Source organism: Electrophorus electricus, chromosome 9 (assembly GCF_041902795.1).
Source record: "Electrophorus electricus isolate QZ-2024a chromosome 9, ASM4190279v1, whole genome shotgun sequence".
Taxonomy (NCBI): Eukaryota; Metazoa; Chordata; class Actinopteri; order Gymnotiformes; family Gymnotidae; genus Electrophorus; species Electrophorus electricus.
Genome location: NC_137505.1, coordinates 7406146 through 7420718, shown reverse-complemented (window position 1 = coordinate 7420718; position 14573 = coordinate 7406146). Strand labels below are relative to the sequence as shown.

At 45.9% G+C, this 14573-nt stretch overlaps 2 protein-coding genes across 4 annotated transcripts in view; both read left to right on the top strand.

The window, feature by feature from the left end:
- Positions 1-14: 14 nt before the first annotated feature.
- Positions 15-7439, top strand: hacd2 (3-hydroxyacyl-CoA dehydratase 2). Of its 2 annotated transcripts, none has more exons than XM_035522855.2 (7): positions 15-205; positions 1549-1666; positions 2073-2091; positions 3345-3433; positions 4421-4542; positions 4898-5076; positions 5659-7439. In XM_035522855.2, the coding sequence occupies exons 1-7, from the start codon at positions 15-17 to the stop codon at positions 5775-5777; spliced, it is 837 nt and encodes a 278-aa protein (XP_035378748.2). In that variant the 3' UTR covers positions 5778-7439. The 2 variants fall into 2 exon arrangements, with proteins under 2 accessions (XP_035378748.2, XP_035378749.2); XM_035522856.2 differs by having other exon boundaries at positions 5628-7439.
- A 1217-nt stretch (positions 7440-8656) lies between these two features.
- adcy5 (adenylate cyclase 5) overlaps positions 8657-14573 on the top strand; it is a 46212-nt gene continuing 40295 nt past the window's right edge. Inside the window, exon 1 of one of the 2 annotated variants that reach the window (XM_026995502.3) lies at positions 8657-10650. In XM_026995502.3, the coding sequence (XP_026851303.2) occupies positions 9733-10650 (918 nt within the window). In that variant the 5' untranslated portion in view covers positions 8657-9732. The remainder of the gene's footprint in view (positions 10651-14573) is intronic. The other variant, XM_026995503.3, reaches the window with a different exon arrangement.

The window sequence follows — 14573 nt, the reverse complement described above, 5'->3', positions numbered from 1 at the left end:
GCTTCGGCCCGTAGATGGCGCTCGCTGCGGACGCCGTTCCCCGCGAAGGCGGCCAGACTCCAGCTGCCGGGAGCGCCGCCATGTCCGCGCCTGCCATGGGGACCAGCAGACCCGCCGTCGCCGACGGCGCCCTGGGACGGAAGAGGGGCCCGGGCGCGCTGGCCGCCGCCTACCTGGTGCTCTACAACGTGGTGATGACGGCCGGGTACGAGCGCGCGGCCGGCCGCGTGAAAGCGGCGCGCGGGGCCCTCGCGTGCGCCGCGGCCGCCGTCCCTGCCTGGCGTGCTTTGCTCTCGACTAGCGTGGCCAGCAAATTGCCGGAGCAACGCGGGGACTGAACGACCCTGCTGGCGAGACGCATGTCGTGATGCTTAGTGCTGCTGGGGAACGTGTGGTAAAATGGCTTCAGGGCTGTTGGTATTCGGATAGCTAGCTGGTTAGCTGCGCTAGCTCACGACGGTTCAAATCCGTCTACATTCGCCAGGTCAGTTAGCTAATAAAGTTTATTACGGTTGAGTTGCTTTACGGCTGACCGGACAATGTGACCGGTAAAGCGCTGACCGGTTTGACGAAGTCAGTTTACGTTGAGTCAAACAGGATTTCTCACTTTCGCGCAACGGCAGTTAAGATATGACCAGAGAACAATGTGGTGATGCAATTTGGTAACCTTTTCTCTAAACGCAATCACGGGTTGCGGTAAGAAGGCTATGTAGAATGCTTTAAAGAAGTTGCTTTGAAATTATATGTTCACTGATTTTCTAAGCTATTATTTACCAATGTAAGATATCTAATTCATATTGCACTAGCTACTGCGTTTCGCTTCTGATTGGGTGATGACTGGACTCAACCTGAAAGTGTATTGTATAACACCCTAATAAATGCTTCAGTGTGATCTGTGATAATAGGACCAACCTTTAGCCCTAAGCCTACAGCAACCAGCCTGTTCTGAGAATTCCAGATCTGTGACAGTAAGACGTGGTCCAAATTCCAAAAATAGGCTTCCTTCAACGTTTGGTGAATTATGCTCTACTGACTAGAAACGCTAAAAATAGTTTTGTAGATATTAGGCTGCGTAATAGGATGCTAGGATGTTATTTCACAATGAGTAAGTTATTCTGCAAGTTTGAGGGTACAGTATCGTGGTTTTGTGGTTCCTTGTATTGTGCCCCTCTGCACTGAGATTGATTGATATCGTTCCTGGAATCTCTCGATGCCCCGTCACCACTCACCTTTGTGTTAAGCTTCCACACACTCTCTCTTTCCTCTTTCAGTCCCTGGTGTTTCTCCAACTTTTTTGTTTTTTTTTAAATTGCATTCTATGGATGTTTCGAATAGCTAGCACTGCCTCATCTATTACCACTGCAGTTTTCTGTATCTTATCTACTATCATGTTGTGTTTATGTATGTGTATACACACCAAAGTTACAAAGAGGTTCTGAAATGAAATATGATTCCTGTGGATAAAAGATGATCAAATTTATGTTGGATTTGGAAACAAAAAAAATCTGGCCATGTGAAACGTAACCAAATGTTCTCTCTCTTTTGCAGTTGGTTGGTCATTGCTGTGGGTCTCGTCCGAGCCTACCTAGCCAGAGGCAGCTACCATGGTCTGTACTACTCTATAGAGAAGCCACTTAAGTTCTTCCAGACTGGGGCGCTCCTTGAGGTTCGTGGTGAGCTTTGAGAGAACATTTTAACTGAGACTGTTTTCACGCGACGCACTTGTAAGACTGTCAGGGGACAGACATGTTCCCCTGCCAGGCTGATGAGGAATGGTTTGGCACGGGAGGCGCATACTTTCAAAGCAGCGTGCCATTTTTGGATTAGAACTCCAATCCAGTTTTTAGATCTCAACCTCCTATGTGAAAAGCATCCAAAATGCAGTTTTGGTGATGCGACGTTTGCAGTGAGAATGAGTCTTCGTTAAGATTTTATATCAGTGGGCTTCCTGGAGATTCCCACTGACACTCATACGCAAATATTTTTGTCTGACTAACTGAATAGTTAATAGTTAATTAGCGCTGTAGTTACTGACCGATTTTTATTAACGGTTTTCAATTCTTTCTTTACAGATATTGCATTGTGCTGTGGGTAAGTGACTTCCTCTTCTCTTAGTTAGTTAGTAAGTAAACATTTGTTTATATAAAACTTTTTCAAGTAAAACTACAAAGTGCTTCAAAGCCTCAAAAGCTAAGGCACAAATATCTTAACCTTTTATTTACACTCCTTAGACCTGTCAAGTCTAATGTCTAAGGGCAGAGTGTTCCAAAGCTTTTTGCTTAGCCCTGGGAACTACTAAAAGCTCTTGGCTAGAGGACCACAGTGACTTCGCATTTAAATATGGGACTAATGGCTCAGAAATCTATTTTAATCCGCCGCCATGCATCGTCTGATATGTTAACGCCAGAAGTTTAACCCTAAAGGCAACAGGCAGCCAATGCAATGAGGCCAATACCTGAGCAGCCACACTCTGCACCAACTGCAGCCGTGACATAGCTCCATGACTAAGGCACAAATAAGGAGTTAACAGTAGACAAGATGGGATGATGCAAAAGTTTGAATAATTCTGCCTGTGTACTGGAAAGAGCATTTTCCTAATTTTAGCAAGATTTCTCAGTTAAAGATAACGGGGCTTTGAACCCACATCCTTATATGCGAAGAAAAATTAATTCAGAATAAAAAATGGTGTCCAAATTTCAAGGATAAAAGTTTATAAGGTCTGTGGGCCAAGCTTCTTTATGTTGCAGGCCACACTTTGAGGACCAAAATCAATCCCTCTGTTCCGCTTTCATTTAACTTAAGGAAATTACAGGCCAGCCAATCCTTAATAACCTGGATACCTTCAGTTCCATTTTTCAGTCTACTGAAGTCATTTATCTTTTACAGGGAGATTAAAGCTGCATATGGTTAGCATAAAAATGATAAGAAATCGTTTCATATTGTTTCATCGTTGTCATAGTGCTCTTTCCCAGCCGTCTGTACGCAGACGCGCAGCATTGTCTAAACGTAAGGTTTTGTGTGTACCGGGCAGCATGTGTGGAGTGTGTGGTTTAAAGGGGCCATGCTCTTCACAGTCGTGAAGCACAGGGAACACAGGGAACACACGGCACACCTTATCCCACAGCCAGAGTGCGAACGCCCATCCCTCCTACCCCCCGTTCGTGCCCCACTGGCTCCCATTACCCCGTTGGGTAGCCGCTCTGGAACAGCCAGCAGCGTTGTGGGAACTGTGGCATCGCCATTCCTGGTGTGCAGTGTGTAAGCGCAGCTTTTAGTGCCTCCAGGTTGAGCGTTTTTGTTCCATTTTTACGGACATGCACGTGCTGATCACTGCACCTTTGTAGGAATCGTGCCCTCCTCTGTGGTCCTGACTGGATTTCAGGTGATGTCGCGCGTGTTCCTCACTTGGGCTGTGACCCACAGCGTTAGAGAAGTAAGTGTCCCTTGCTACTAGCTCATATGAGGGTCATTTTCATACTGCAATATTCTGTTTTCATTTTGCAGTGGCACAAGAAATGAGGTTGGATAAATGGATATGTATACAAAGCAGAAATGTAAGCACATAATCAGATTAGAAAATGTTCATGACCTAAAACTGTTCACTTGTCGGTGAGGAATAAAAATTTAAATTCCTTTTTTTTTTGTATTGATCTGTAGGCCTACAGGTGTTAAGAAAGGAGCACATTAATATTGTAGGAACTTGGCAAGAAATGTGTGTGTGTGTGTGTGTGAGAACTAAAAAAGGTCACAGCAATTTCTCAAAATTCCAGTAAAATGTCTTGATATAGGATCTAGGCTATACTTATAAATGACTGTCCCCCAGTGGTTAGTTATGTTATAGGTTAGTGATTACAGAGCTCAAAGGTATCTTTGATATCATGTTAATTACTTTTAAACAGCTTTTCCTTCCCTGAATGTCCAGCGTCCCGTCCAGTGTGTTGTGGGGATTTTCGTATTCCTCACCGTCCTGGTGGTTTAATGACATGTGCCTGTAACTAAGGCTCAGGTTTTCTTTGCTCACCCCAGAAAAAAAAAGACTTCTGTGCTGAAACCTAAAGGACTGTAAGTGTTTTTTGGTCTTAAGAAAAATCTGCTTGAACCAGAAATGATCAATAATACTTTGTGTCTCTGGATGCCTTGGATTCTGATGCCCATATTTGCTTGTTTGTTGTCTTTGTTACTAAAATAAAATGTTTTAATGTGTGTAGAGTTGTTATTGGCAGTTGAGTGATTTGCAGCCCATGTTGTAGCTACTTGGACTGCTTATGGACTGTTTCAGGTGTTGTCTCTGTGATTTGCCTAAACGCAGTGAAACCAGTAGCAAACATTTAGTTGCATGATTTGGCTTAACATCTATCCTTGTGGATCGCCACTGTGGGCAGGACGAGTCAGGCCTCACACTTCTGCCCTGTGCCTCCAGGTCCAGAGTGAAGACAGTGTGCTTCTGTTTGTGGTGGCGTGGACCATCACAGAGATCATACGCTACTCATTCTACACCTTCAGCTTGCTCAACCACCTCCCGTACCTTATCAAATGGGCCAGGTAAAGGCCTTTTATGCACACACTCCCATTCATTGCACATTCTCCTGTGCTGTGTTCTTAATTAACATGAACGAGAACCACTGAACGCAAAGCTTCACCGTTAAGCAGAGTGTCACGTACAAGCCTGCCAGGGATCTATGCACCTGGCCACAGAAATGCACAGTACATATCTGAGCCATGTTCTCTATCAATCAATCCCCTTGTGCTCGTGGGTCAATTCCGACAGTCTTTTGGAAGTCCTTTGTGGCTGCTGTAAATATTTAAACAACATATGATTGGTTGCTATTGCTGTTATTAAAGCTGTATTGTGTGTTAGCGTTGGGTTGATTGAACATAATGTCAAATGTGGCTGCAGATACACATTTTTTATTGTGCTGTACCCCATGGGAGTGACTGGAGAACTTCTAACCATCTACGCCGCCCTGCCTTACGTGCAGAAGACAGGCCTCTATTCCATCACTCTCCCCAACAAGTACAACTTCTCCTTCGACTACCATACCTTCCTCATCCTCAGCATGGCGTCCTACATCCCCTGTAAGTGTTTTTTTATTCTTAATCTGGTGTATGAAATGGTACACCTGATATCCACCGTCATTCAGCTGTTGGCCTCTACTGTGACACAGTGCCGTCTATACTTGTAAATGCCTTCATATGAATTCTGATGTGCCAGATCTCTCATGTGTGGGCTATGTTCCAACTAGCCTACTGCACTCAGTATATACTGTGTACTGCATACTGGTCCCCATATTACTATGCAGTATAGTATCCAGTATGCAACAAACACAAACCACACTACGAGGTCGTGGAAAATATATGAAGGTTCCGCCCACTCGGGAAAGATTTTCCGCCACCGTTGCGCGATGGGATGCAGTCCACCATGAAGATGGCTCTGGTTGCGTACTGGAGTATTTGGCAGAAGTAATGCATCATCCGGGTATCTTTCGCATACTAGAAAAATTTATTTTGTTCACACGCCATCATACGGCACGTTGATTTAGGACCCAATCGGTATGTGAGTAGTAGGCTCTGACCGCTTTTGTTGTGCTGGTGGCTGGTGATGAATGCGTGTGTCTCCTGTCCTGCAGTGTTCCCTCAGCTCTACTTCCACATGTTGAGGCAGAGGAAGAAGGTCCTGGGCCACGTGGAGGACTACAGCAAAGTGGAATGAACGAGCGCCGACGCTCCATCCTAACGCGGTCGGCTCGGGTCCGCCACGTATAACGTATGCTTGTTGATGCACAGAGCCCAACTTTTTTCAAGAAAGAAATAAAGAAATGACATTTGAGATGATTTATAGCACTGTTGGTTTGCAAATGAACATTATGATTTTTTTTTTGATTTTTTTTTTTTTTTTTTTAAATAACGATCTTGATCATTTGATATCAATGGCTCAAGAGCTGAATGCAGTTATTCATGCTAATATGCTTACTATGTGAAATTGTTTTTAATGAGTCTAACACGGTTTCACTGATCTTAGTGCGGTGGAGATAATATGTTTGGATTTTCACCTTTTCAGAGTATTAAAGTAGAATCGGAGACATTTAGACAATCAGTCTTTCCCTACGACAGTGAGTAGACTGAACCTCTCCCTGTGTGTACCTGGGAGTCCTGGTGACAGGTTTCCTGATGCACATTCAGGGGGATGGACAGACAGTTAAGTTCCAACTTCCTGTTCTTGTTCTATCCACATGTCTCTGTCTAACGTGTGAAGACATTCCTTTGCTTTGACACTATCTGAATCATTTGCGTGTTCCTCACCGATTTTGCTCAGGACATGTGTGCTCAGTATTGACTGCTCGTCCATAACCTCTAGCTGCGGTTTTCATACTTTCTTTCGGTGTTTATTGTACAACGAGAGTCATGTTAACAAAAAAATTGTCATTGGTAGCTGTTTTGTTTAATAGTGAATGTCGGTTGTTTGTCGCTATATATTCGGCTCATGCCAGTAGCTCTTTAGCCAAACTGATTGTACACAAGTCCCATTGATGTGATGGTATAGGGTTTTTTCTTCTTCTTCTAACTCCTATTATAGCGTACCCTAATCAGGCTCTTGCTACTAATGAAATCTTGACGTGTGAAGAGCAGCTCGGGATTCTGTTTGCAGGCTGATGTTCTTGGGCTGTTTGTGAGGTGTCTGAATGAAACAAGGCAGCGTAGAGTGCAGGATGAGCAGGAAGCTAGCACAGGCCCCAGCTTCAGGACAGGTTGGGTTACGCTGCCTCCACTCGTGCAGTTCCAATTGACATAATTTAATAATGGGCCGAGCCAGCCTGGAGTCAGGAGTTACTGAGCACTTCCTTATTTGTCTGCCCTCACCGTCACAACCAAAGAACTAAGTGAGCTGAAGCCACAGGAAGGACTAATGTATCATTGGCTGGCCTTTTTCCGCTACTGGGTCCAAACTTTGCTTGTGCAGTGTGTAGCGTAGAAGCACGGCAAGTGGTCGGTAGAGGCCACTCTACCTGCCTGTGAAAGTGAAAGGTCATCATGTCGCCTTCTCCGCAACAGCCAGATTAGGTTGCAGTGAAATTATGTGCTCCTACTTGCTGGTGTGCAGTGTTCCCTGTAATTTCCCTGGAAGAAATGCTGACCTCATTTAACCTCCCTGCACCGTAGTTGCATCGTGCATTCGAGTCGAATAAAAACGGTTGACATGGCTAGCCTTTTTGGAATGTGTGTCTGGAGTGCACCTTTGTTTAAAACTGCATGAAAGGTGAAATTACACAGTCACCTGGAGTGGTGTAACACCTGGGTGAACGCCTTTGAAGCATGACCCTTAAAGCAACCAAGGGAATGTTGGACCTTTGAGACAAAGGACTTGCATGGGACCAGAAGACTTTGTATTATTAGTAAAACAGTTATATATTTACAATAAACTAATAATGTGGAAGACCAAACCAGTAATGATTCTTTTTTCCTGTTAGGTATGCAACCTCTAAAACAAAATGCTGGGGGTTTTTTATTGTTTTTTTAACTTTTTAAATTTAAAAAGCAGTAGTTAACATTTCCACACTTGACATATTTTCCTGTCTGTTAAATAATAATGACCTCAGTTTTCTGCACCATCATATGTCTTGAAAAAAATCTGAAATTTAGGTGAATTTGTTTTATTTATCTCATGTTCATGTATTCAAATACACAATATTCAACTCTATGTAATGTCTGCAATAATTGCATGGAGCTAGATTCAGCAAAACAAGAATTTAAGGATTTCTATTGTACAGCTTTGAAGAATGTGGTAGCAAAAGTTCATCTGTCATTCACATGATGGCAGTAGAGATCTTCACTCTGATGGTCTGGATCCTTGTTCTGCCCTTTGGAGGAAACTGCATTCATTAAGGTGTTTAGAATCGCAGGTGTGTTCCCTTTCTGTTAGAAGTGACTCAACACGACACCTTTATCATTTAACGTTGTCTTCAGTCAGGCGTGATGTTTTCATTCTTCGTCATGGACGACGCAAGCGTTTAGATTTGTGCCAGCACGTTCTATTCCTCCAGCATTCATGGGATCTGAGAGTGAGGGGTGTCATTTAAAAGGCTATTTTTATAGAGAAGAACAATTTGAAAAAGATTAAAGGAACATGGAAGGTCAGTTTGCAGTGTTAGAAGTAATGCATTTGATTATGACAGAGAACAAAGTAAAATGAATAAAAGTGAATGTAACAGGTGGAAAGTGTAACTAAATAAAGGCTTGCAATTCTTTAAGCCTGCCCAAATCCATGTGTCGTTGACTATCCCATAATTGGTGAGCATATTTTCATATGCTGTGAGCAATGCTAATTTAAAGACAGGATGCAGCACACACTACCTGACACACAACGGGCTACTTATTAAATGAAACGCCTTTTTCTGAACAGGCTTATTACTTCCGATTTTGGCTTGCGGAGAAGGTCATACGCTTCATTTTCGTCCCAGCTCAACCTCTCCAGCTGTATTTGTGGAGCGTCCCCTTATACAAACGCACAGGCAGTGTGGAGTCAGTCTGTGACACGCATGTTAGCCAATAGGCGAGCACGGGGAAAGTTTCTTAATCATGCACCCAATAGGATTGGTCAGAGGGCGGGTCTTGAAAATCATACTTGGTTGAATGGCGATACAAAGCCTACTAGCACCGAAACGGGCGTTGCGTGATCAATAGCGCCCATCTGTCTCGCAGAGCTGCATGGGAAGAGCTGGACAGCTCACTGAGCACCGTGCTGCGAGCCCAGCGTTCGCTCATCCGACGTGCGCCAGGGTGCGAACCAGTCCTGCCAGCGCGTTATCGCCATGGATGAAATCTGTCCACCACGGAGACGGTGGACGGACAGCTGCGAGGTCAGGACGGCAGCTTAGGGATTCTTACAATGCAGGAATACACGGGAGCCGCGGGATATTCTGCTTGACCACCGAACGGGAGTGGATCGCGACCGATTAATCGACCATGGGGAGACTCACCATATAACCGTGTAGGGGGCAGCGACCACACGCACAGGTGAACAGCTCGCCGGGATCAATGAACCGATGGATCAGGGTGGACTCCGCAATGGAGTCATCCCGTGCACTCTCACATCCGAGGCTCTGGTTTGCTCCACACTGTCGGGCGAAGGCGTTTGGGGGATATGACGGAGGCTCGGTCCGTTCTCGCCGGTTCGGAGTGAACTGGCACTGACTGCGCAATTACCGTTTTACGGAATACCGGGAACACGCGTGGAGCATATTCCCTGTACGGATGGGCTCACTTCCCGTGATGCTTTGGTTGCCCAGGGTTACGTCCCCAGGGGTTATATTGGATGTTTAATTATTTTAAGTGGTCTCTGAAGTGCTTTGATTTAATTTTATTCTTAACTTTTTAGTCTTCAGAGGTTTTTCTTGTGCAAATTAGCAACTTGATCTTTCCCCGGTTCTTTCAATGGCGGAGTTAACAGAATGATGATAACAGGACTTCTTTTCAGGTCGCATTTATTTAAAAAAAAAAAAAAACCGGCGCTGCAATTAATTATAGAGACATGATTGGACTACTTCCTTTGGGAGTGGAACAACTTGACCAACATATAATTGCTTTCTACATATCATAGCCAAAATCATAAAACCCTCACGAAAATGGGGTGTCGTATGTGAAAGCAGTTTATTGGTGAACGCAACGTTTTGGGGCATTTCTCTGGAACTATACAGAGGGGTTACGCCTGTAGGAACCTCCTCAGCCGCAAAGATCATGTCCAGATCCAACAGCGTGAGTCCACCCTGCGTCGGGACTCTGAGTCTGCGGGCCGGGACGGAGCACAGATCCGCCTGGGGCGAGTCCGAGTCCGTAGCCAACGGATGTCCATACTCGGCCACATCCTCGAGCAAAACGCTCGCACGGTCGAGCAGTCGACGGAGGGAGGAGGACGACCGGCGACCGGGGCGTGCCACCGTGACCGTCAGTAGGGTCAGCTTCAGGTCCAAGTCTGCGTGGCAACAACACGAGGAGGAGACTCGGAACAACAACCGGTCGTCCCCGAGGCACGCGGATGGCGAGGTGAGACCCAGGTCGGTGGAGCTGGGTTTGGAAGACAGGGGAGTCGTATCCAAGCCCGAGGAGGAGCCCGCGCCGGAGCTTCGCTGTTCCGCGGACGCCTGCTGCAACGGCGTGATGCAGATTTTCAGATCCAAGAAATTCCGGTCGGAGAAGCTGGAGAGGCTGTACCAGCGGTACTTCTTCCGCCTCAATCAGAGCAGTTTGACCATGCTGATGGCTGTGCTTGTGCTCATGTGTGCGGTCATGCTGGGCTTCCACTGCGCCGCGGGTACGTGCAGTGTCACGTACGCGGTGGTTTTTTCGGCGGCCGCCTTGCTCATCCTCGTGCTCATTGCCGTGTGCAACCGGAACGGCTTCCACCAGGACCACATGTGGCTCGTGTGCTACGTGGTCATCCTGGTGGTGCTGGTGATCCAGGCGGTGGGTGTGCTGCTCGTGCACCCGCGCAGCGCCTCGGAGGGCGTGTGGTGGACCGTCTTCTTCATTCACGTCATCTACACACTTCTGCCCGTGAGGATGCGCGCGGCAGTCATCACCGGAGTTGTGCTGTCGGCCACGCACGTGGCGATCTCGTGGAAAGCAAACGAGCTGGACGCACTCCTGTGGAGACAGGTGAGTTTCTCCGTATGCACCAGCCGGCCTTCGAGTGTGCTGTAGTTAGCCAGTTTTAAGACCTCTAGCCTAGCTGTCCTGCAAATGACCAGATTGCCATCGGGAACCGTAAAAAACCCAGCGGATGGCTGCAGTGTGGTTATTGATGGACACAATCTTCTGGGCTGAGAGAAGAGTGATGTGCCGAGGCGAGCAAGTGAAGTACTATGTTCTTCACGTAGGTGTTCCTCCTTGGCCCTGTGGATAAAGACGATCCTGGTGAAATTTAAACCCTCTTGAGTCCCTACACAACTGCCAACATCAGCAGGCAGTCAGCGTTTCAGATCCAGACATATTGCTCTCTAAGCAAGGAAGGCAGTTTCTGCTGGAGGTTTTCTGGCAGCTTTCTGACATTTTGCTCGGAATGGCGAATCACGTTTTTTTGCCAGCTAGAAAATTGATTCTTGTTTGACTGGCAGGCCTTGTAGAAAGCAAAGCCTTTTAGGACGTCAGAGAGGAACATCTATAAGGTGTTACTCTTAAGGTAATCCTGGAGCATCTACTGCATCACTATTTGAAACCCTTACGTTTGTATTCATTCTAATGCGAATACACGAATCCTTGCTTTATTTCTATGAGTCGTCTCGTCTCATATCAGAGCTGCTGATATTTCTGTATGCTTCCTTTTAACAGTGATTGCAGGGGAAGAAATATGTAGGAGTGTGGACTGTAATCAGTCGATGATTGGAACTGTGCAGACAAAGCAGACGTTGTGAGTTAGCAAGTCTAATATATCCTGCATAGCTCCAGTATCCTTAGTGTACTTTGAAGAGCCTTCATTATAGTTTATTTATATATATATATATATATATATATATATATATATATATTTTGTGTGTGTGTGTGTGTGTGTGTGTGTGTGTGTGTTGGGTATGAGAGCACAAATCCTGAATAACTCTACAAGCCTGTCTTTGCAGGCTAGTATTTTTAGGGAGGATATATACTCAGTGCAGGATACTCAAAGGTTTTTGTTTGTTTGTTTGTTTGTTTTAGTATTTTTGGCATAATTACCAAATATTCTAGTAACACCACATGCCGCTAAATGTAAACATGGCCCCTTGGAAGGGTGTGTGGGAACAAGCTCTTGCGTTTGTAGCTCTTCCTGTGCAATGCCGTTGTCTTTAGTCTATCAGATATCGCCGTTTAGTTGATTCCCAGTAGGCCTGTGGAAGCCTGGCTTTATGAAATCCTGTGCCCAGACTTGCACTGGAAGCGCTCTCCTAATTAACTGAAGATGAGCAAGAGTCAAGAGGCTGATCGATCCCTCGGTGACTGGACTTAGGATGTCGGAAGCAGGGAGAAGAGGCAGTGCCACCTAACCATGTTCTGAACCCCATTTTAGCTAAAGAGTTTAGAACCAAACACAGCTTTGTTTGATGCATGCGAGCATGAAGGCTTGAAGGGCAATATCACTTGCTTTTTGGTGGCATCTCTTAGGTTTTTGCTATTAACTCGGGATATTTAAATCTTTGCGATGTACACTCACTCGAAGTCCTTTCCCAATGACTGTGGATGGGAGCAACCATCACAGGAGTACGAGGAAGACTTGGAGTGGAGGAAGAGGACAGCGAGATATATTACTAGTAGTGATCCTTCCAGTGTTGCCTTAGCGACGAGCAGAATTCTGAATTCACAAACACGGAATTTCCCATCATGAGCTTTGTTGAAGATGGACGAGAGCCGAGGGAGCCGGTTGGCGGATGCGGCACGGAGTCCAAAGATCTACTCTCGCCTGGTACGCCTCCAGCTGTAGCGAGTTGCCCGGCGACGTTGGTAATCGAATCGACCCCGCGCACCGCAATGCGCAGACTTGCCAGAATTCAAAAGGGTTCATCCTCCCTGAAGGGCCTGCAATTTAATGAATTCTCTTTGGAGGTTCAGAGTTGAAGGCCAGGGGGGACGTCCTCAGCATCTGAGCTCGAGTGCCTGCTACTCAGATCAGGTTCCTTAAGAACAGCGTCTGGGAAACCATGGAAGTCGAAGATCGGGCGATCGATCTCGACACGCTTGCTTTTAACTTTGTGCGGTGTTCGTGAAGAGCCCAACTTTGGCCTGGGCTCTTTGGATTTGCGATCCAGTCAGGAATTTTGCCTGCAAAGGAGACCGATCCCTATTCCGTCCGTCTGTTAGCTCTAGCTGGTTTATAATGTTTTCCTCCAAACGTAGGAGTCGTTTACCTCTCCACTTCTACCTTGTCCCATCTGATCACAAACCTGAGCTGGTGCATCCTGTATCTTAGCAACCAAAGCCTTTCATCGTAACACCTTCCAGAGGCACTGTGAGAAGGCCATCTTTTCATCTCTTAAGCCTCCAGCAAGTGTGCCATTGCTACATTAGAGCTTCAGATTGAGATAATTGAGACGCAACTGCTTCTGGTTCCCTTTCCCGTGTCTGTACTCTTCCCTGTTGTTCACCCGCGTGGTATTTTTCACTGACCTCACGCTTGCAGTAAGTGCGGGGCCTGTGTGCCGGCGTCTGAGGTTCATCGCGTGCATGTCGTCAGGGATCTGTCCCGGCCAGAAGGTCACAGTGCATGACGCTGCCGTGTTAAGCCTCGAATAAATATGGAACTTCACGGAGGGCGCGAGCGCAGCGTGCCCTGTGTGCTTTCTGTCATTTCATCGTCTCCTCCACCCTCTTCTCGCCCTCTCAAACCACCCACTCGCCCTCCAGACTAAACACAGTAGAACATCAGACGCACGACCGTCACACCCAGTGTGATACTGCCAATGTGTATCTTTTGTTTTGTGTGTGTGTGTGTGTGTCAGGTTTACTATTACTGATGCATTTTTTTTTACTCTGTTTATTTCCCTGTTGTATTAAAAAAAACACTTCTAGATCTTTTTGCATGAATTTAAATTTATATTGACACAAACCGATCTTGTCAATATTTGGCAACATCCTTCCCCTTTTCTCTTGTTTGAAGTCCTGCTTCTTAACATGATAACAGCATAACATGTTTGCTTGTTATGTTTACAAGTGATGAGTACCGTAGAAACTCAGGCATGCAGCCATGAACACAAAGCTTACATGTCATTTGCACAAAAGCTTTTTTTATATGGGTTTCCTCTTCATCTATTTCCTGCCACACTTTTAATCCAAATTAAAGTTGTGCATAGCACCAGTCCATGGGACCTCTCGCGTTATTTGTGTGTGGTCTGATGCCCCTGTTTGAGCATTTCTGTAGTGTCGGGCATGTTTTAGAGTTTCCTCCATGGATGATGACCTCAAACGGTCAGTGCCGGGGTCTGAAGCTGGTACTGGGAATATTAGTCAGCTGTGCGAGTACAGCTACTTCACGTTGGTGTTTAGGCACCGCGTGTTTCAGTGAACCAACAAATGATGTTGTTTTTGTTTAGCTTGGAGGAGGCTGAGCTCCACACTATAGAACCTTGATTTGTGACGGCATTCGGTCCTGCCAACTGCGATGCCAATGTGTTTAGTTTCTGAGCTCGGCAGGAGAGGCTGGCAGGGGACATTATTGCTCAGTAATCATAACATGGAGATGGACCCTCAGAATTGGGCTTTTTTCTGTGTCTGAACCATACTGACTTTTTTTGTTGTTGTTGTTTTGTTTAATGGGCCTGTGTGTGTGTGTGTGTGTGTGTGTGTGTGTGTGTGAGCGAGAGAGAGAGATGTAGAGATATTCACTTTGCATGCACAGCTGATGAAGGATCTCTGCCCAAAACATCCTGTTTCTCTGGAACCTCTGTGTACTTTACTACAATTTTGAATATCTCTACATTACCACAGTACACTGCATGGACTCACCTAGAATCATCTTCAGATACACATACATGCATGCATACACACACTCTAGAAGATTTGGCACAGGATTCTAAAGTAGAATACATGGTGGTTCTCCTGACTGGTGTCTGGTGAAG